The 22,894-nt window shown below is 37.8% G+C and overlaps 2 protein-coding genes across 5 annotated transcripts in view; both read left to right on the forward strand.

The window, feature by feature from the left end:
- The window catches only part of FILIP1L (filamin A interacting protein 1 like), a 187,302-nt gene extending 185,773 nt beyond the window's left edge, over positions 1–1,529 (forward strand). For both annotated transcript variants that reach the window (XM_017830819.1, XM_017830820.1), the window contains one exon: positions 812–1,529. In XM_017830819.1, the coding sequence (XP_017686308.1) occupies positions 812–902 (91 nt within the window). In that variant the 3' untranslated portion in view covers positions 903–1,529. The remainder of the gene's footprint in view (positions 1–811) is intronic.
- A 4,413-nt stretch (positions 1,530–5,942) lies between these two features.
- The window catches only part of TBC1D23 (TBC1 domain family member 23), a 35,476-nt gene continuing 18,524 nt past the window's right edge, over positions 5,943–22,894 (forward strand). For all 3 annotated transcript variants that reach the window (XR_001877394.1, XM_017830821.1, XM_017830822.1), the window contains exons 1-10: positions 5,943–6,075; positions 12,368–12,479; positions 12,712–12,817; positions 14,478–14,682; positions 16,202–16,325; positions 18,455–18,579; positions 18,690–18,733; positions 19,625–19,728; positions 20,482–20,604; positions 21,564–21,656. Coding sequence is in view for 2 of the 3 variants with exons in the window: in XM_017830821.1 (XP_017686310.1) it covers positions 6,038–6,075; positions 12,368–12,479; positions 12,712–12,817; positions 14,478–14,682; positions 16,202–16,325; positions 18,455–18,579; positions 18,690–18,733; positions 19,625–19,728; positions 20,482–20,604; positions 21,564–21,656 (1,074 nt within the window). In the remaining variant the exon portion in view is untranslated. The remainder of the gene's footprint in view (positions 6,076–12,367; positions 12,480–12,711; positions 12,818–14,477; positions 14,683–16,201; positions 16,326–18,454; positions 18,580–18,689; positions 18,734–19,624; positions 19,729–20,481; positions 20,605–21,563; positions 21,657–22,894) is intronic.

Below are 22,894 nucleotides of genomic sequence, written 5' to 3' on the forward strand. Positions count from 1 at the left end.
TAGTAAAGACAGAATGAAGAGAGGGATGGAGAAATCTGCTCTCATATAACACACTGAACTTAGAGAAATGCAGAGCTCCTTGTTGTGCCAAGCATCACTTTAAAAGCACGATTTGAAGATCAACAATTCTCTCATTAATGATTTAACTACCGTGATTATCTCCACTCGAATTCATGCAGATGTTATATTAGGGCAGCAGATGCAAGACTCAAGATGGATATTGTTTGCATTAGCTATATAAACTTTCACCATCTGGACTACAGTAATCAGATTTCGGTTCACTTAAGCAGTATTTTGGAGCTGATCAAAATTAGTATCACGCTTAACAGAAAGTTGTGACTTACACAGAAGTGCAATTTTGCTCTTGTGTTCCTTCACAATCCTGACCTTCCTTTCAACTGCTCACATTCAAGTAAAATACGTAACTGCTTTCCTAGTGAAGGAGTTTATTTAAAAACTCTTTGCACAATCAGTTCTGGTTCATCCATGAGAGAATCTGCCTTTTTGCTTTTAAAAGACTTCAAGTTTACTCAAAGTTTCCTTTCAGTCAATGCACTCAAAAAAAAAATCAAAACTTTAGGAGAGACTCCCTGCCCATTGTTTTCAATTTCCAGAAACGTAGAAATTGCTGCTCTGACAAGAAAATTTCTCACTGTTCAATAGAAAGTTAAAACTAACAGAATACTATTCCTGGAAGGAACGTCTCCACAGGAATCATGTAATACCAACTAACATGAGTTGCTGGTTTAGAATATAAAAATTAATTTATTTCTCTGATATTAATGTCTTCCTCATTCTTCTTCCCTAACAGAGTGCATTCCAACAGTCTAAATGGCTCAACAGATAATTCCTGGGAAAACTCCTTTCACATAGGCGTTTCTTTAAGAACTGCCAAATCCTAATTCCTACGTAAAGCAAAAGCTGGTGGTGATCACAATGCCATAGCCAGAACTGCAGTCCTTTTCCTGAAGCAAGGAAAGATTTTGATGCATTCAGTTACCTGATTTTGCCCTTTTATTTCAAATCTAAAAGTTTAACTTAACCACTGAGACAGTACAACACGTTAGCACTGCTGCGTGACCATTTTTGCAAATGTGTAAGAAACCTATGCTTCCCTCAACAGCTTCACAAGTTCTCTAGAAGTACTTAAGAAAAGGAAAAGTTTAGAAAGATCACTCTACTGAAAAATTATTTCACCTTGTGTTACACAAGACACACCTCTGTCAAAATGGAGACATTAAAAAATTACTTTTTCATAATAAAAAGAAAAGGCTTCCAATTTTATTCATTAAATCTGCAGCTGTCAAGTTCAAGACTCCATGTCATGTATGTCCAGATCCAAATGCAGCTCACAGAAGCACACCACTAAATATTCTGCAACTTGCAAAATTGAGTGTATATAAATGTGAAGAAACACAGATTTCAAACAGCAGCTGTCAACTTGGCATGCTTACCGGAGAGATCTTCAAATACATGACCAAATTCAATCATAAGGGACAGCAACTCACTGATGAGCCAGAAAAAAAAAAGATGCAAACCTCTCCATATACAGGTGCACCAACAGATCTCAGCTCCAGTCAAGCACCAGCGCTCCCACTGAATGCACTACAAGGAACAGTCTGCTTCTCAGTAGCTGCAAATCACACATTACAAACTGATGCTACCTGGCATCCTTTATAGCCAGTCCACAGAAAGAAAAGAGAACCTCCGGCAAAAGAAATCAATTCCCACAACAGCATCCTTTGCTTTGGAGCCCACAGAACACTGCCAAATCATCCTCCATGGTCCCATATTATATTTCTCACCTATCTGTACTGCTGCCATACAAGAGTTTCTGTCTTTTGCTCCTCTCTTGTGATGACATGGTTCATTTCTACCTGTGAGGAACACGGCCCACACAGACTCTTACTTAAGGATCTAAAACTGACAAACAGGGATACTGCACTTCTACGGGATTAAGGGCGATAAAGAAAGCGTGGAGAATGAAAGAGAAGGAGTGGTAACACAAAAGGAGGAAACTGGAAGAATTTCTGACAAATAGAGGTACATCTCTCTCCCTCAAACTGCTTGGGAGATGTGGCATGCTGGCTACAGGCAAGACACAGACATTTATAGTGCTGTGAGAAGTGCTCTTTCTGTTCATGGAGAGAAGAGGAAAAACTTGGTGTCCTTCACCAGTACAAAACAAACTCCTCATTATTCCCTATCCTCTCCCTTATAACTCTGAATGCAATATAAAAATCCTACTAAAGACTGGACAGAGTTGTGACATGATCTGGAAAAAGGGAGGTAAGGAAATCCTACAGTTGCATGACATGGGGCATGTGTAACACTAAAAAACACTGCTAAGTAGAGAATAATCCCTAACCACTCTCTCCACACTTCTCCTCTCAAAGTTAAAGGTTGGATGAAGTCGTTGTTGGGCAAGACTCTTTAGTTTGTGTCATGTGATAAGGTAAACAGATGGGTAATCCCTTCAGGGTTTTTTCTTGGGTCTTGTGGGGTTTTTTTTTACATCTATAAACCACCTGCAGCAGGGTAAACTTTCATGTTTCAAAGTGAGAGTAACTACTTTTAACCCTTAATATGGATTCTAAAATAATGATTTCCAATGATGTGGCCAAAAGCAAATTTAGAATTATTTATATATCCATATACTAGGATATACATTTATATGTATATTGTGTTTTCATACTCTTTAACTGAAGTGTATGAAAGATGTTCATACTTGTCTTAAAAGTAGCCTTTTCTAACTACAAATTTCTAACTACAGGTTGTTAAAATCTAAGATACTTTTGAGGGCTGAGTTATTAGGAAGAATGTTCTGTTGGTCAGAATTTATTCTAGGGTTAATCATAAAGGATTTGGCAAAAGATCAGTGTTTAAAAATTACATTTCAAATTCTCTGCATCTACTGTTGGGGCAGAGATGCTATTTTAAAACAGGTCAAAAAATGAAGTCAAATAGTAAATTTTTTTTTTAATGAAACTTGATGTTTCACAGAGATAAAACTAATCAAGTCTGTAAAAGGTGCTCACTAAATTTCTTGTATTGCTGCTTACATTGTATATTGTAACCCCTGATTTCCTCTTTCATGCCAAATGATTTTAATGCATTTTACAGTATCCATAAGATACGGTACAAATTAACCTCTGATTTTACATGTTTTACGTGAAAAATAGCTACACAAAATAAAAGTAACAGATGTTCTTACTTTACTGATGGCTTGTCTCAACTTAATCCAACCACAGGCTCCATAAAAAGAACCTGCCAACGAGTTTACAAGGTGGGCTATGGACAGCAGAGTATATGGTTTGCACAACTCTCACCTGTCATCATTACTCGTCACACATTCAAAGCATGTTCTTGGAGTAAGGTATATAGAGAGCTGGATTAGACACCTCCAGAAGTTACTTCCCACCTGAATTATTTTAGGAGCTCAAAAATGCAATTGCAAAAATCCCAAGGAGTTTTACACAACTGGAAGAGCTGTCATTCACAGTCTCACCCCAAAGTCAGATGGTTTATCCATTATGTCAAAATTTTATCATCAAAGTCCTGCTCTGTATCCAGCTTCTAGAAGAAAGCTGCCAACATTATAATAATCTGCTGATCACCTACCCCAAATGAAACCTGTGGCTGGGAGAATGTGCTGGTAGGTAGACTCTTAAGAAACATTCCTAACGAAGAGCATTTACCATGGGAACTGGAACTGCTTAAGGAACCTACATCAGACTAAAAATAAAAATGGAATGCCCAGAAGCCTTATTAGGGCTCATGACCCATCTTTATTACATACATACAATTTTTATATTGTTTCCTCTCTAACTATTCTCCGAGTACCTTTTCACAGGAAATAAGCAACAATTATCAAGAATTCCAAGATTTGGAGTCTTCCCAGAGGTGCAGATAACTCCCAACAACTCCCAACTTTTACCAATTTGTATTAAAAATAAATTTAAAAATAATCAATCAAATAGGACACTATAAAGCCTAAAGTAATTTTTGCTGCCTAGATCTACCTAAATTTCCATACTAAATCTCAACATTACAGATAAAGCACTTTACAGCCTGTGGTTGCAAGACACACTGAAAAAAGAGAAGTACAGGAAACAGATATTATAGGCATCAGAACAAAGAGACAAATCAGCCAGAGTACCATACTCCAAAGAGCAATGGCTGGAGAAAAGCTGTTTAACTCCTGCTCTTTTACAGCAACACATGGCACATGACACACTCCAAAGAGCACATGGGTGATGCTTTTCAAGCACCACAGGTATTTTTCCCTCCAAATGCTCTGCTATGGATTAACTGTTTCCAAGGCCTGTAAGTAAGTTCACGTGTGACGGCAATGAACGCAGAATACTCTGAGTTGGAAGGGACCCACAAGGAAAACACATTATGCAAAAGTCATTCATCAGGTAAACTCAGTTTGGAAGAAAATACGGTTTAGGGGAACAGCTGTGAATTCAAAGCAAGAGGTTTTTCCCCTTCACCTGGCCCCACTTTTTAAACCTCGCTTAAAAGCATTTTTGTTGAGTGGGTTCCTGTTGCTACCTAAGTACTTATATTTTCCTTTGCCTATCCATCGCCTATCCCAGGTCTGAGGGGCCAGAGATTAGACATCAACCAGCCGCCGAGATTTTGCTCTACAAGCAAACCCGCCATCGGTAGCAAGCAGGGGAAAGCAGGCACGGGAGAAACAGCGAGTGAGAGTGGAAAACTTGCAGAAGTAAATTAAAAGCGGAGAAGGGAAAGGCGGGGGGCTGGAGGGAGGGGGGAAATGGAAAGGAAAAAAAAAAAAACGCAAAACGAAAAGGAAGGGGGGCCGGAGACGAGATGGGGGGCTGGATCTCAGTAAAACTTGCTCCAAGGCCACGGTGAGGAGCGAGCTCCAGGAGGGGAATACCTGGAATGTCCCACTACGGCTCCTCCAGCGTGTCCCCCATGCCGCCACCGCCGCCGCGCGCCGCCGCGCCTGCGCACTGGCCGCGGGGCCGCGCCGGGGGCGGGGGGCGGCGGGGCTCGGGGAGAGACGTTCCTTGGGCGAGTCTTACGGACTGTTCTCCTAAAATAAACGTGGGCGTTTAAGATGTCAGGGCTTTTGTTTGTTTGTTTGTTTGTTTGTTTGGGGTTTTGTCTTTTTTTTTTTTTAAAGTGAATAATGTAGAAGAGGCGAGAAAAAGAGGAAAGGAGTAAAAAAAAGTGTTACCCGCTCCCTCACAACGTCCGTGTGATTGCCTCAACCCGGCTCTATACCGTACAATACCTACTTTCTTGATTGAGGTGTTTTACGTGAAGAGGTTGCGTGTTACGTGGGAACGGATGCTCTTGGCTCTTTGGGAGCCGGAGCCTGCAGGTTAAGCGAGGCTGTGTCTTTTCCCACAGGAGCCGTCCCGCTTAAAGTCTGGGCGTTACCTACTGGAGCACATCCCGAGTCAAGCCGTGGAAGTGAAACAGAGGAGTGTAAGGATTGCAATTTATCATAAGGCGGCACTGTTACTCCGTGTATAAACCGCTCCAATGGTTCTTCTGAACTTCCATCGAGAAATACTGATTGGTTTTCCTCTTTAAGGGTGCAGGTGGGTAAGGAACGTGCGTGGCAGAGCGTTAGCGTTGTCCTGCCCAGGGTTGCTCATGGGCGCTACCAGGTGGTTTTTAGCCCCGGCGAACAGGGTTCTCTGTGTAAATCTCGTGGATTTCGCCCCGAGTACAGCCTGTGGCACATCACAGACTGCGGGGGAAGGCGCTTAATAATCAAACCTACGTATGGCAGAACTCTGTGAAAACCGAAAGCACTCAGATGTTCCTGCCTCGGGCGCTGAGAGGCTCCCCCCGGCCCGTCCCCTCCCGCCGCGCCGCCCCCTTCCCGTGCCAGGCTTCCGCGCCGTACGGCCCGCGCCCTCGCTTCCCGGCAGCACGGGGGAGGCGGGGACAGCAGCTGGGAAGGGGACAGGCTTGGGAAGGAGTGGCGTCGGGAGAGGAAAACTCCTCCCGAGCGCGCTTTACGGCCGGGCGGCGGGGCACGTCAACAGCGATGGCGGAAGGGGAAGAGACGCCGCCGCCGAGCAGCTGGTGAGTTACGGGGGTGTCGGTGCCTCTCTCCCGCTCCTCTCCTTTTCTCCGCGGCGGGGCCGAGGGGCAGGAGGGGAGAGGGGCTGAAATCGTCCCCGCCCGCCGCCGCTTCCTCCTCGGGACCCGCCGCTCTCGGTGTGTGGGGGGATCGCGGTGGGAGCCCCGAGCAGACGCCGCCGGCCGGCTCCGGGGTCCCGAGAGAGGAAGGGCCCCGTCCACGCACGGGAGAGACACTGAACAAGGGCCTTGGGCCGTGCCCAGCCCGGGGCGAAGCGGTCGCTCCGGTTTAAAATGACAGCTTTAATAAGCTGTAGGAACTGCTCCAGGAGTCTGCCTGGAGTGGAGTTGCTTTGTTCAGTTCAGCTTCCCCTTTCGCTGCGTGCCTGCTCTCAAGCACAGGTGACAACTGTAGGTCCCTGCCTTGTTTTCTGAATGATTTTGCTCGCCACCCTCCTTTAGTGCAGCTATTACTTATAATGGATTTTACATTGAACCTCTAGGACAAGAATAGAGACTATTTCTGGAGCGTGTATAGGATCATTTTGATGGTAACATGATGCGATTTTAGTATTTGTTGCGTGCGTATTCACTTGAGATTGCTGAGGCTTAAACAAACATTGTGTTTAAACACTGAAGCTATTCTTTCTGCACCCAGCATCTCCATTCGTGGCATCTTCACTTGTTTTTGTCTTTGTGCTTCTGCATTGCCTGTGATTTCTCTCTGTGGCTCTGTGCCATAGCTGTTCTTTGTCCTTTTCACGCTTCTCAAACAATTACTTTACAGACCTGCTTTTTATGATCACTTCAAATCTGATGTTTTCGCTTTTAGGTTTTATTTGATGTGGTGGATTCAAAGTGTCTTGCAAACTATGCTTAGCCTTCTTTGTGTGTAGTTATCTTACTGTAAAGGAGCCAGAAGACACATGCAGGTGTAGCTGGAATCTGTTCTTTGTCTAGCTTGGTTCTACAAGTACAGCTCTTGGATAAAACAACTTACTGTCATTTCCTAGAAATTGAAAATCAATTGGAGTAGTTTTTTAGCCTTTTTTTTTCTTTTAGATTCAGAACTAAAGAAGCTCTATAAAGTACTGTGTTGCATAAGCATTATTTCTAAGTACAGACTTGACTGTTTAATCACGTAATTACAAAGCTGATGACGGACTCATTGACAGTGCAGTCTTGACACTTTGACATATAACCCTTGACATTGAATAAGAACCATGTTGAAATATCTCTGAAAAAAATACTTCAAACCTCTTTCATTACTAATGTTGAAAGAATATTGCTGTGTCCCAGATCACAACAATGAGGATAAGGACATGTGTGGTCTCCAGACATATTTGGAGGCACAGCCTACATTGCTGATATTCTCACTGCCAGCCTCAAAACTATGATAAATTTGATATGCTGGTACTACCAGAAAAGACAAACTTGAAGGCATTTGTTAGAAGAGATTTTTTAAGTGTTTATGGGAACAATTCAAGAGGTTTATGCTTAAATGCTACATTAATATTTGAGAATACATCTTGTTACTAGAGCTGTATGCTGTGAATAATATAAAGTTGTAATCCTCATTTAGAAACTTTGCATGGCTTTTTGGTTTTGTTATGGGGTTTTTTTTTAAATCCAGTTTCAGTGAAATATTTTCTTTTTCATTTATTGATTTAAACTGCTGTGTTGTCTTCATATCTTAGTGCTGTGAACAGTTGTTGTTTTTCTAAGTAGAATGTGTATCTTGTGAAAGAGCTATTTGATGTAAATTACTACTTTATTGTATTTTGAAGTATATAGGATTTCAAGTTAAAAAAACAAAACCAAAACGGTACTTGTGTATGTTTGAGCTCTTTTGGGAGAAAAACTGGCAGTGCTGATTCCATATCCTCTTCACTTCCTTAGGAGTGATTAAAAGGCAGATATAATTTTGTGTTCAGAGACTGTGACAGCACCTTGAGTATGTAGAATCTGGATGTGCTTACTAACACAAAATGCCCTTTATGTTTTTCCTGTGTTAACTTGACATGCAGTGCTGATATAAGTGATTTGGAAGGCAGAGGGGGGAAAAATGTAAGAAACTAATTATGACTTAAAGCCCTCAAAATCTGTACTGAGTGCTTGGTGTTTTGTTCAACAAAAACGAGGGCAATTTGCCACTGTACAATACAATTAAAAAAAAACCAGACAACATTGCCACCATGACAGACTTTTGTCAGTTTTTATTTCAATATATAAAGGAAGTTTATCAAAAGTTTTGATTTAAAAATGAACAAAACCAACTTTTTTCCTAATGATTAATGCTCAAGCTTCAGGGAGCTTGATGAAGTAGTAATTTTTTATTGTAAGATCTATACTTTGATAGTTAAGACCTGAACTAACTAAATATGACTGTAACCACAGATGGAATTGTTCTTGTGCATTTGACTTTGCATTGGAATAATCCATTTTACAGGTCCCAAAATACACTCCAACTGTTTAAGACAACAGGATGACAAATCTGGTTCACATATACCTTTTCCATGCTCAGAATCTGGCTTATTAGTGCTCGAAACCATGATATTTCTTCTGAAAGCACACAAACAAAAAAATTCCTTTCCAGTCAAGCAGGAAACTGACTTACTTGAGGAAAAAAATAGAAGTAAAAATGTCAGGGAATTGTTTTTCTCCAAAATTCCGTTGGGGAAAAAAAAAAAGAAGATTCAAGGGTGTTCTGAATACAATGGCTATTTTGAAGTAAATGTGAGGGATTGATTTTTGTTTGTTTGCTTTCAATAGAGAACAAGCACTCATTAATTTCAAAGTAATATAGCTTTTGCTGAAGCTTTTTCCCAGTGGTCAGGAAAATCGTAAATTAAAAGTAGAAACCAGAGTGAACAGATTTTAAAAAGCATAAAGCTGATTGTAGCATTCTTAATACTATATGTAGTTTATTGGTCACTTCCTATTATCTTTTCCCCGATGTTCACATCCCCACATTTTTAATCCCTCTATTAGTATTTATAAGTATTGCCGAGAACCTCAGTCACAATATAAATAGTACCTAAAAAAACCCAAGAAGTGGGTTAATCTGAATTCCCAACAGTTGATCAATTTTCCATGCCTTCAGCTTTCTCTCCCATCTTAAGTGTTTCAGTTAAAACAAGTCCCGTTACTATCTGTGAACGTAGTTAGCTGTTGATTGTAATATGTCACCAGACTGGCATGAATTTCAGAGATCCTTCTGCAAGCATGGAAATTTGCTCCAGATATACTAATAGGAGCATTGTGCATTGTGACATTTAGAACAGTATGTCATGTTGGAATTAACCTTTCAGGCCATGGCTTGGAATAGGCCAGAATTCTACACATCTAACCAAGATTTTGAATAACATCTAGAAATAGGCAGTGAAGCCATGGTAGAGCAGAAAGTACAGATGTTCAGATCTGGGGGAATTTGCCAATAAGGAGAAAAGTGCTGCATTCTTTTTAAAGTAAGTTTAATAATTGTCCATGTGAATAGAAGACTTCCTAGCTGATCCTCACTCAGGAAACACAAGGATCCAGATTGCAAGCAGTTTACTGGAGTATTTTTAGAACAACACTGACTGAAATAAGGTAAACCACAGCCGGTGGACATATGTTAAAGTACCGAAATCACTTTCATACTTAGTACTTTGCAAGTTAGTCTGAAGAAAATATTAATTAAAAAAGAATTTCCTCAGTCTTTGAAAATTCCTTACTTCCAGGCTGTGAGCAATCTTGGGAGTTGATGGAGGAAAAGAGTAGCTAATTGAGTCACAACAGAACAATGCATTTTTTTCCCCTGCTGTTTTTTCATTTAACTCCATGTTGATAATGCATCACATCTCTTCTTGTGGCAGATGGACATGTTTTTTTAAGGTGAAATAGTAAAACTAGCATTTGCCTGTCATCCTTATGGTGTACAAAGTGGGGGTGACAGTACTTGGAAGAAGTTTTTGCAAATGGTAATATATTATCAAGCAGCAGAAGCACACATTTGCAGATAACATGTTGAAGTTGATATTAACATATGCACTGCTTTCTAAGCTATGAATATTGGCTACTAGTAACTGGTAGAATTAGGACTTGTGGGTCTGTGAAACATTCTTTGCTGGGTGATTTTATAATTAGTGTAGATGTGCTTTAAAGTGTTTTCCTTGGGTGACATAGAAACCAAGTTTAAGTATTGCAGTTTAAGACCTTTCTAGCTGAAGTGGAATTTGCATGCAGCTGTTGCATTCATTTCCACATGCATACCTGTTTAATACTTGGACAGTATTTGTAGCAACTACTTGTATTTTGTGTGCTGTAATTCAAGGCCTGTTGCTCTCCAGTCTGTCGTATCTAGTGTTCACAGAAATGTGCAATATGTCTAAGAGCCGATGTGTAACTTCTGTTAAAGTTAGATCATTATAGAGTTCATGAACTTCTGCTGAGGGCTAGGATGGCTCTTTGTGTAAATGTCCTAGAAATACTTGATTTTTTTATTTGGGGTTAACTGATTCATTAGTTTAACTTTTCTAGTGTTAGTCATTACATATACAATTGGACAACAGGATAGGTGATGGAAGTGCAAGTGTACTTGGATATTCCCCTTCCTCTCCATTTCTGTCTCGGGAAGGGGATCATCAACCCATGCAACCTGTAGTCCTACAACAGTGCTTTGGGATTTTATTTTTTTTTTAAATACTAAAAATGTGAGAAAATAAGGCAAGTCAGTCTCTTTGTAAACTGTACTTTCTTTCATACAAAGTTGCAAAATTACTTGAAGGAAGCAGACAGTTAGTTGTGCCCCAGTGTGTATTTGAAATGTGATTTAAAGTGCTACCAAAAAATACTCACAAAGAAGCTGGGTGATACAATGCAAGGAAAATGTTTACTCTTCAAACTTGTAAATACTTCGAGAAGTCTATGAGTAAGGCTAGCTTGTTGTTTATTGCTAAGTGTCTGCATACATTCTTGAGATTTTAATCTGTTTATCCAAAAGGGTGATATTTAGAAAATCAGAAGTATGCATTTTAAGTTTTCAGGAGACCAAACTTGTGAACCTTTATATCAAGGAGTCAGTTGTGGATAAATGCAAATTAAAGAAGTAGACAAGAGTTCAACAGCTGACATTCTTTTTCTGTGGGTATTTGAATTGACTGCATAGTATGTAAGGTGGAGTAACTGAGATTTACACTGATAACACTTTAACATCTGTTACTCCATGTGTGTATAAATAGATGTGTTATTCACAAGGAATGCATCTTTGCAGTTGAATTTCTGTCCTGGATAAAGCTGTGTTTTATGTTTTTCTCCGGCTGTAAACCTCCTGACTGTGTGTTTAAGTTGTCAGGTGTATGAAGGAAAGCCTTTCCTAAGGCATATGTCAGAGCTAGAAGAGTTACGAGGATGTAGAAAGGGAGAAGTTTTGCCTATGGGACCTATGTATCACTGCCATTGCTGTTTTTCCAGTGAACCTGGTGTTTTGCCACTGCTCTGCTACATGATATTGAAATTCCTGAAATCATCAGATGTGGTTCTCTCATTATTGACAGCATGGAAACATTGAAACAGTCTGCAGAAGCTATCAGAGAGATTGTAAAGTAATAATTTCTGAATGCATACCTTCTTATCTGTAATGCTTGTGAACTTTTGTTGTCTTACTATGGCAACTGTCATTACTCTTCGACTGTCTTGTGTATTTTGCTACTCTCTACACTATTATTAATATTTTTATCTGTTTTAGTTCAGTCTTGTGCGTATGTCCAGACTTCGAATACTGGAACTTGATAGTTAAATAAATCTGAGTTTGACTAAAAGCTCCTTTCCCATGGCAGGGAACGATGAGGTTAAAAACTGACTGTTCTAAACCTTTGAAACAAATGTTCTGTTTTCTAGGTCATCTAATAACTTTATTTAAAAATAACTCCACCATCTAATGTAGGTGTAATGTTTGCTTTGTGCGTGTGTGAAAATATGCTGAAATGGAAAGTTGCTGAAAGTTGTAAACTGCAACTAAATTTGCATTTCTCTGATACATCTTGCAACATTTGTCACTTAAAGAAAACAAAAAAGCAAACTTTTTCTTCTTGTATGTAAATTGAATGGAATTAGAAGTTTAACAAGCAGCCTTAAAAATAAAGGAATAAATAACACTTTGCAAGTATTTATTTTTAGTAATTGCCAAGTTGTCTTATGTCTTTACATATGTGTGGGATTTGCCTGACAGTAGCCTTCAGTCTAAATCTATTTAATAATAAACATTGAAAAAAATTGTATAATTGATTTTTAACATTACTTATCATTATTTTAGGATAAAGGATCTTGCAGACGCTCTAGAAGAAGGAGGCTGTGATCTTGAAACTGTGAGAAACATCATTCAAGGAAGGCAATTACCTGCTGATCTGAGGGCCAAAGTCTGGAAGGTGAATATGAGCTTAAATTAAGAAGCAGGAAATACTTGAAGTTGTGTTTCATTTGAGCCAAGTGAGTTAATTACCAGTCATCTCTGCAGAGATGTACTACTGGAATTTTAATATGCATGTATGTTGATTCAGTTTTAGAATAGTTCTATTTAGTTAAATTACTGAGTTCAGTAATTGGGTAACTACAAAAAGACAGTAAAATGTTTAGAGGGCTTTCTGTTTTTGTTTTCAGATTGCACTTAATGTTGTAGGAAAGGGAGACAGCCTCGCATCCTGGGATGGCTCCTTAGACCTACCTGAACAGACGATAATTCATAAGGATTGCCAAGAGCTAATTGGTAAGTTCAGGTACATTTAGATCACCTGTGTGAAAGTTTCTGCATTCTCAGTTGTCTTAGGACTTTGTTGTTTGAATTAAATAATCTGAATGATGTTTACATTTTGGAGGAAGCTTTGAGGAGGAAGGTGAGACAGCAGAAAGAAATCAGTAAGAAATTGTAAGAGAACAGTAGTATCTTACTTGTACTCTGACCTTGGCATGGGTGACATCATGGAAGTTTAAACTATTAGCTTGATAGTTTGCATGGTCAGAAATCTTCATGAGTTGAAAAAATCGTCATTGCTTTCCAAGCTCCATCTTTTAAAGCACATATTCTTTGTATAGTGTCCTTCAAGTTTTTAATTGTGTAGTGACTGGTTCTTAATCTGAAAAACTGGTGTAGCACCAAAATGCATATAACATTTGAGGGAAGAAATTTGTTACACATTTCGGAGTTCAAAGGCTATTTTACAGAAAAATATTTTTTAATAGTGTTTCCAGAGAAAATGAAAGGTGGTGTTTGTGAAAGCACGATGCTGCCAGGACACAGGCAATAATACTCCAGTGTGTCTGTAAGGAGCTGCCACAGCATACGTTTGGCAGCTCGTCACAAAAATGGCCAAATCCCTGACACCATGAAGCAGCATTAATGTCAGTGATCAGTTGATGCAGTCAGTGCCAACTCATCGTAAATTAGGATACTTCTTAATGACATCCATAAAAGAATCTTCTGTTGTATAACCTGTCATACTTTTATTTGTTCTTGCATGGTTGAAAGTTAAGGCAGAGAACGGAGATGCTGCAGTTCCACACTTTATAGCTCTAGAATCTAGCAGGGCTTATTTTCCTTCTCTCTCTGTCCTGTAAAGGAAAGGAATGAGAGTGGAATTTCCACTGTGTTATTTAATCACAGGATCTTTTCAGGGTGATGGCAAAACTTCCCAATTAGTACTCATTATTTTCCTGAGGGGTAGAGGAAAGGAATTCCCAAATATTGACTGGCTTTGATGAGAAACTATTAAAGACTTCTGTAATAAAAAATATCATTAACAGTAATGAGACTCACAGGCTTCTTGTAACTGAGGAAGAAAGATGTTTGCTGTAAATTTAATGCCACTGTATTAATGTAGTGTGTAGGTATCTCTTTCCTCCATCCTGGACATAAAAAAATGTGATTTATAAGTCTGTAAGCCTAGCTGATCTCAGACTTCTGATTTGGATAAATCTGCATATCAATTGACTTTTGAAGAATTAAAGATGTGCATTGTGGGTTGATCTGTGTTGAAATTCAAATGAATTTGTTGTAGAGTTGAGCATAAGTTGCGTGCTGAGCACATAAAATAGGAATAGAAGAGGGGAATTCTATGCATTAAAAGAATCTACATCTTTGTTTCATATAGATCCTGAAAAACCCAAACTTCTTTCATCCTGTTGTTATGGTATTTAAATGATATTTAAATGCTTTATCCTACTGGGGTTATAAAATCACTTGTATTTTGATACCTTTTTGAATACCTTTCTGTAAGCATTTAATCCAAACTGCCAGTCTTTTGTTTGTCTGTTTTTGTTGCTTTTTTTCCCCTGAGCAGTCCTTATTGGTGCAATTGTGCTATGAAATCATCTCATTCACTTTCTTCAAAAAGCCATCAATACAGTTTATATTTCTGTACCTCTTTCAGCCCAGCTGTCGGTGCCAGAAGAGGAGAAGTCAGTATTAATTTTGGATATTGAGTCTGTTATTACATTTTACTGTAAATCCCGCAATGTTAAATACAGTTCTTGCCTCGGCTGGATACACCTCCTCAAACCTCTGGTGCACCTTCATTTGCCCCGCAGTGATTTGTACAACTGTTTTTATGCTATCATGAATAAATTCATCCCAAGGTAAGACTCTTTCTTTTGCCACTGTGCTATTTTCATTGGCACCAGGAGTAGTTTCTGAAAGGATGTGCACGTTGGTTTTGGTTAAAGTAGCAAAGTGGTCAGATGCCATCATGTGTTAATAAACTGAACCATCTTTTGGTACCTGTTGGCCTGAAATCCAGGAGGTGGTTGAGTTGGTTTAAGATGTAAAGAATTAGCATGTGACTGACGTAGGCTCGATGTGCCTTTTAATGAACAACTGCCATATAATGCAATATCAAAAATACTTATTTATGAACTAGTTCACATATGTTATGGGAAAGTGTTTTTCCCATTTTTGGTATCTAAAATACTTCTATCTCTCCATAACCAGTAATTCATAAGCACTAATTAAGTCTCAAAATCTCTTTAGAAGTAGTTGACATTTTCCCTATAATCTGCTGAGTTGTGACTGAAATGACTATTTTGAGTTGCTAGATATTTTTATTTGTAATAAAAAATATTAAGTGGGAGTTTTTCATGCTTTTATGTAGGTGATCTCCTTAAAACAAGTTTTTATTTCTGTTGGATTAACACCATGACACTCTAGCAAGGCTGTAGTGTCTTCTGATTAAGGCCTTGTGAAATAAATGTATGGATAGTCTGTAATTAAAGATCTTAGTCTGGTTCCCTGGAGAGGAGACTCCAGCCCAGCTGATGGATGTGTGCCATAATATGAGAAGTGCACATTTGGTGTTGTGGCAGGAGGCATTTACCAGTCTTGTCACTTGACTCAGCCTGTGTCCAGTTCTCATCTGAGATGCTGTTGGGCTCTGTGCTCTGTGTGGTGACAGTGGCGTTATGGTCACGAAACTCGGGGGCTTTCAGACTATCTGGTGCTTGAGTTTCTCTGTAGAAATCTAGGTGGTGTTTCAATGAGGTGTACACTGTTTCTTCTTATTTTTTTCTCTTCAATGGGAGAATGAAAGACATAGAAAGGCAACTTATAGGAGACCTGCAAACCTCTGCTTGGGTCAGTTTGGTCTTCGTTTGACGTTTGACTGCTGGACCATGATTACTATTTGATGAAAGTGATGGTTTTAACTTCTTGCTATTTTTGATTTTTAAATCATATACTTTTTACTCATATTTTTCTAACTGTAATGAAATATTTATTGGGAATTTAATCTAACAAAATATTGAATTACTTATATTTTTTAATTAGAATTATTCTAAAATTCTATTATTCTGCTAACAACATTGGTACCGTGCTTGTCTTGTTTTGATATTTAAATCTGGTTTAAATACTTCTGTATTGTACGCTCTGTCAAGTGTTGGCAGTGTTTCATTCTTTCTGCTTCCTTGTTAATATATGGGGTTTTCAGTGTTGGTTTTGTTTTGGTTTAACTCTTGAGGCGGGTTGACTTCATGCTCAGTGCCTGTGAATTAAAAGAACAATGAATAGGAAATTACATAATCAGAGATAAAGAATTGCTACTGTAAGTCTGAAAACTGCAGTATTACAGAGGAGTTTATGACTGTTTTCATTGCTACCTTTTAGGGATTGTTTTATGAAGGGAAGACCATTTCATCTATTTAGACTGCTTCTCCAGTACCATGAGCCTGAACTCTGCTCCTTTCTTGATACCAAGAAGATGACTCCAGACTCATATGCACTCAACTGGGTAATAAAGTGAAAGTAGGGAAACATAATGAAAAATAAATTTCTGTTGAAACTTAAGTACATGTTGCCAGTGTGTGCAAGAGTAGTACAAGCAAATAGAGCTGCATATATTGAAAGAAATTGCATGTTTTAATTTAATGTGGGCTTTTTGTCTTCACTTGTTTAACGTAAGATATGAGGTCTTGTTAACATCACATTTTTAGTGTTCTGGATGTTAATTGAGCCACAGATGTTAGGAACTTCTTGGAATAAGTGAGAATGAGAGCAGCTGACATACTCAAAAAGTAAGAAGCCCCAATATTACTTTGATAGTGGGCAGCTATATGCTTGTAGATATGGATATACATCAGTCTGACATGTCTTTTAAAGTCCAAATACGAATTGTTTTAAAAACCTCCATGCTATATTTATGATATATTTATGTCTATTACAATTTAGGCACATATATTTTACAGCTCTTGAAGCATTAGTCATTTCCTCTTCAAAACTACCTCAAGTTGGGGATAGTTGTATGCTTACCTCAGTAATTTTTCTGTAAAGTTTGTGTAGCAGGACTACAACATAAGGCAGAATTTTCGTGTTTCAGTGCTACTACAAAATCATGATGCTGTGCTTGCAGATGCAAAGTCTGTAATTTAATAAAGAAGACTTTGACACATGAACTCTTCTAGGCTGTTCTTTCATACCCATTGGCTTTGTCAAATTTTTTTCAACTCTGTGAACTTTCAGTCAAAGAAGACTGAAATGAATTATTAAACTGTGAGGTCTGTATTTGTTGGGGTTTTTTTTAAGGCTGCTTCCAATTTTCGTATAAAAATGTGTCCAGGAAGAATTTTTATATGCTCAGAATCTGCCTTTTGCCAGTTATGAGCCTTCAAAAGAGGTATCAGGTCTTTTTAATTTATTTTTTTTTTACTACTCAATCTCCATTTTTAATAGAATTTTCCTTAGTAAATAAAAAGTTCTTTGAAGTTGTTTATTAAAATTTTAGTGCTTAATTAGGAGAAAAAAAATAATCTTCCCTCTGAAGGGTGGTAGGGAAGTGGGATAGGTGTAGCTGCCAGTATTCAGTGCCACGCTTTCTGGTGTACAGTTTCAGCAAAAAGTCTTAAGCCTCATTTTATATTATGATATTACAGTAAAATTCCTTGTTTCATCTGTGAAAATTCTTATTCTATATAGAGGTATTGCTACTATGAAGAAATATATGAGCAACATACAGAGACCTGTCACCTGTCATTATCTTTTTGTTCACTAAAGTTTTGTCTTCATTTGAATTTGAGTCAGAATTGATCAGATCTTATCTTTTGCTAAGAAATTATACTAGGAAATGTTGAAATATTCCATGAAAGTGTTTAAAAACAGAGACTGAGCTTTTGAAAGCTGTGGCTCTGTTGATACAGAATTTGCATGCATCAGCAAGTTCTGTAAGACCCCAGTGAAGTCAGCACTTGAGTTAGGTGTGATTGCAAATATTATCTGACATGTATGAAAAGAAGTTCCTACCTTTTGTCCTCTTTGAACTTTTGCATATCAGAGAGGATGTATTTTCAAGTGGGAACATGGGAACAGGCAGAGTTTCTTAAATGGTAATGAAAATTTTCTGTTGCTTGCAAATGTTTAATTAGTCATAAAGCATCTTAATGTACTGTTAAGTAAGTGATGTTGTTAAACTAATGTTGCAACCATGTTCAATTAGCTCAATTCTACTGTGAAAAATAAAAATAATTATGTTTGCAGGATCCTTTCAAAGTCCTAATTGCTATGCTATTTGAGTAAATATATTCTCCTATGAATTTCTTGTTGGTGTAATTGATATTTAGCAGTATGAGCTAAACAGTATTCCAGCTTGATTGTGTTGTCTGTGGTTGAATTTACAACTCTGACAGTGTACAGCCAACTTTGCCTTCCCACGAGGTGTCTTTGTTCACAGATAATCTGTAGTGTTATGCACTGTTTCCATAAAAATTGGGTTTGAGGGTAGAACTGTCCTTCAATGCACAGTGCAGACAGATGTTTTACCATAATTTTGTTGGGTTTATTTTGTTAGGTATGTCAGTTAAAAATGTTATCATGATAAGATTGTTCCTGGCTATTGCTTTTTCTCACATTATTTTCCAAATTTTTTAGCTTGGAAGCCTCTTCTCATATTACTGTTCAGCTGAAGTCACTCAGGCAATATGGGATGGATATCTACAACAAGCAGATCCATTCTTTATTTATTTCTTAATGTTGATCATCCTTGTCAATGCAAAGTAAGTGTATAGTTAATTTGGAATATTCTTTACTGACACTGTTTTAATTCAGGTTTGTTTCATTTTGGTTTTACTGACTTAATCTGTGCCTGTGACTTTACTGTTTTCAGAGACGTTATCTTAGCACAAGAATCAGATAAAGAAGAAATGATAAGTAAGTACTGCTCTTACATAACTGCTAGTGAAATATTTACCATATACTGTAATTCCCTTTTATTATTATTTTTAATTACTGAATAACTGAATGATTTATTTCCATGTGACTTTTCTCATTAATCCCTCACCCATTAATTCCTTTCTTACTGTTCTTTGCTGCATCATATTTGCCCTCAACATTCTCTCCTTGTGTTTCCTCTTAGTAGTCCCACACTTAGTTTTATACTTCAGTTTGAAGTACTTGAAACAATTATTGTGTTTCTAAGCCCAAAGCAGCAGTTTTCAAATCCTTCTTTAAATCTACTGCACTTGTTGTATTTTCTGGATTATTATCTTCATATGCACTTGATTTGAGCCTATTTCATTGTTCTTGTCTTACCCTCTTCTGTTTTTATAGAAAATACCCTACATTTCTTGTGAGCATATTTCATCTGCCTTTGTATTTTTTTTCACATACATAATATGTATGTAGTAGTTAAAAATGAGAGTGCTTGGAATTTTGCGTCTTCACCATTTACTGTAGAACTACACTCTTGTATCATCCTGGACATATAACAGGAAGACTGTCTTGGTCAGACCTTTTTAAAAAAAGTAGCTGACTTAGAATTAGAACTGAAAACTAAAATTATGTAGAAGTAAGAATGTGTTAAAAATTAGTTTGCGTAGAAGGTTTGAACTTTTAGCAAAAAGCATAAGTTTCCTATGGATAAGGAGTATTTCCTATGTCTTCTCTTTCCATCTAGAGAGTGGATCAATATTAATGTTGAATCAATAAACTAGCTTACGTTATGCCTTATTAAAATGAGCGTTCTTACTATTTGAAAATATGTGTGTTGCTTCATTTCTATGTCTGAAACAGTGTTGCACTTATGTTATTTGTCTGTCTCAGAATTCTTAGAAACTTCACCAGCCAATCTTGATTTAGAGGATATAGAAGATCTCTTCTCTTTGGCACAATATTACTGTAGCAAAACTCCAGCTTCTTTCAGGAAGGTAATAACAGTAATCTTGAAATTCTCTTCTTTTTGGTGGCTGTTTAAGCACTCACTAACTTTGGATGTTTCATTGCAGTTTTTTTTAACAATTTTTTCACGTTGTTACTCTGATGGTCGTTACTGTTAGGATCTTTGTAAGATAAGAAGGTTAAGTGAAACATCTTGGAGAGAAGCTTCCCTGCAGTATTCTTACTTCCTGACTGATGACCTTGTTTTGCAAACCAGTTTCTCGTAAGAAGTCATATTGACACAATTGCAGTGTAGCAGACTGCACCACAGTCCTGGCTGTACTTGTGATAGCAAAGGGGAAAGGGTTGCTTACTAGAGATAAAGCTGTTATCACCTGCACTGTTTTTGCAGCTCTTCCTTACTCAAAATATCTGACTTCACTGAATAAAATTAAATATTTGATAGCCATTGCCTTTGGCTTGTATGTACTTTCTCTGATCCTTGTAGACAGGTATGTGAGATTTTTTTTGAGGGACAAACCAAAACAAACAACCAAGAGACAAATACCAGAGGCACTTCGTCATGTTGGTGTGGTCAAAATGGTGAACAAGCATGTTTTTAATGGAAGTTCAGACCCTGACAGGATTTTCAGTTTCAGTTAATCAAAAATATGATTACTATGTGGATAGGATAAGCATGTGTCAAGTTTAATGTTTGTGACTTAGTGGATATAGTTTTATTTTAAACTTTCACATCTAAAGACAATGGCTCCAGTTAACTTTTTTTTTTCTTGCCTTATTAGGACAACCACAGTCTTTTTGGCAGCAGCTTGCTGGGCCTCAAAGATGATGACACAGATTTGAGCCAAGCTCTCTGTCTAGCAGTTTCTGTGTCTGAGATTCTCCAAGCAAATCAGCAACAAGGAGTCAGTATACCAAATTAACCTTCAAACCCCAACTTTATAGAAACGGAAAAGAATCACTTACTACTGACAAATATTTTTAAATGCGAACAGCACAAATATATATTTGCTATTTCAGAAAAAAAATGGTTTTGTCTTGAAGTTGTCTCCCTTGTAAATGATCTACTGACTTCAGTGCATTTGTGCTGTAGCAACTAGAGCTTAATACAGGTGATTTGAATCTGAGGAGTGTAAGCTTAAAGTAATATCTCACTAATTTGAATTTCCACATGTAGCCTACAGGAGAGGAAAATTTCAAACCCACTTCTCAGTACATTTGAGTAGGTTGTCTTTTGTCAATGAAAAGTTTAAATGAACAAATAAAATTGATTAATGCTATTTTGGTAGTAGTTAATTGCAGACATTGTTAGATGCAGGGACTTACTTTGAGTGTTGAAGACCAGTATATGGATCATAGTATAGTTAGATTACAGTGTTTCTTATTGACTATTGACTTTTTGTAGCAGTTAACAGGGCCCAGTGTTGTCATTAATAGCTTGTTGGGGTTTTTTTCTAGTCCAAATATAGTTAAGCATCTCTTTATATCCTGTTTAAATCAGTGGGATATAAAACTATCCTGTACTGATTAATAGTGGACTGTTGCATTGTCTTGTTGATGCGTGCCTTCGTACCAACTGTTTGTCCTCAGTAGAGGAGAGATAATTACACTGTGTGTATTGCACTTGGGTGATCCTTTCCTGTGCACAAGCTGATGCACTAATGGAAAGCCGCTACTAGAATACTGCTGGTGGTCTGGTAACTGCAGAAGTTCAGATTAATCAAATGAAGTAAGATTTTTCAACAGCTGTTAGCCCCTTCGAGCAGTTCCTGTACTATTGGAATTAGTATTAAAATGTAATTGAATTATGTCAATAATTACACAATTTTAAAATTTTGTAACAGGCCAAATCCTTCTCTTTCAGGAAGGAGTAAGGTTCTTTGTAGTGGATTGTCGTCCTGCAGAGCAATACAATGCTGGGCATTTATCAACAGCCTTTCATTTAGACTCGGATTTGGTTCGTATGCTTTTTGTTTCTTCACTGATATTTGAGTCCTGAGAGGGAAGGAGAGAGAAATGTCTGTCTTGAAAATAAAGTATCCTTAGTGTAGGCTTTAGTCTGTGGACTCAGTGTCTAGCTATGTGATGAGGTTTCAAAAGTTAGCTTCTCTAAAGGAGATCGTAGAACCATCATTTTACCAAGAAGTTTAGTCCTTAATGACATTAGAATTTGGGATTCCAGACTTCCTATTCTTTGGTTAGGACTGGAAACCCATACAGACTAAAGACTAGTTATTGCTTGGAGGAAAAATCTCTTTTTAGCATCATTTTCCAGTGAAAGGTGTCATGAATTTTAACAAGAAGCATTTTTTTTTCTTTGTCTTTTTTTTGTCTCAGTCAGTCCTACCACAGTCTGTTTTTAAGGAGCATATGTCTTGAAAAGGATTTGGTTACTTCTTTAAAATTTTTGCAGTACAATATGAGAGGAAGTGCAATTATTTTGTGACTGAGGTGTACTATTGATTAATAACTTCAATAAAGATTTTGCTGCACTTTTCATTTGATTATGAAGTCAGAACTGAACATTCAGTCATATTTTTCTCTGTTTTTTCCCCAAAATCCACTTCAGCTGACTATAACAGTGTATTCTTCACTTTTGGATTAACCCTCATTTACTTTACTTTGCATCTATGGAATATGTATGGAATGTATATACCCCACAAAAGACTTTTATACCTTACTTAGTTAAGAAGTTCAGTCCTATATCTAATATCTTTACCTCTCTAATTAAAAGTATGCATTATTCAGTATCATTTGCACAAATACAATTATACAGGAGGGAAAATGAGGCTGAGGGGAGACTTTAGCACACCCTATAACTATCTGAAAAGAGGTAGTAGCAAGGTGGGTATCAGTCTCTTCTCCTAAGTAACAAGCAGTATGACAAGAGGAAGTGGGTTCAGGTTTCCCCAGGGGAGATTTAGGTTGGATACTAGGAAAAATTTCTTCACCAGAAAGGTTGTCAAGCATTGGAACAGGCTGCCCAGGAAAGAGGTTGAGTCACCATCCGTGGAGGTATTTTAAAGACCTGTAAACGTGGTACTTGGGAATGTGGCTTAGTAGGGGAGAGTTGGCAGTGTCAGAGTACGTGCAAAGTACACAAAATTTACTGTAAGGGCAGACAACGGGGAAAGAAAGCTCTTTGGAGTCCATCTCATTTATAGATAGATAGAGAAAGTAGTGAGGTTATAAAGC

Source organism: Lepidothrix coronata, unplaced genomic scaffold, assembly GCF_001604755.1.
Source record: "Lepidothrix coronata isolate B3197 unplaced genomic scaffold, Lepidothrix_coronata-1.0 Scaffold184, whole genome shotgun sequence".
In the NCBI taxonomy this organism is placed as follows: domain Eukaryota; kingdom Metazoa; phylum Chordata; class Aves; order Passeriformes; family Pipridae; genus Lepidothrix; species Lepidothrix coronata.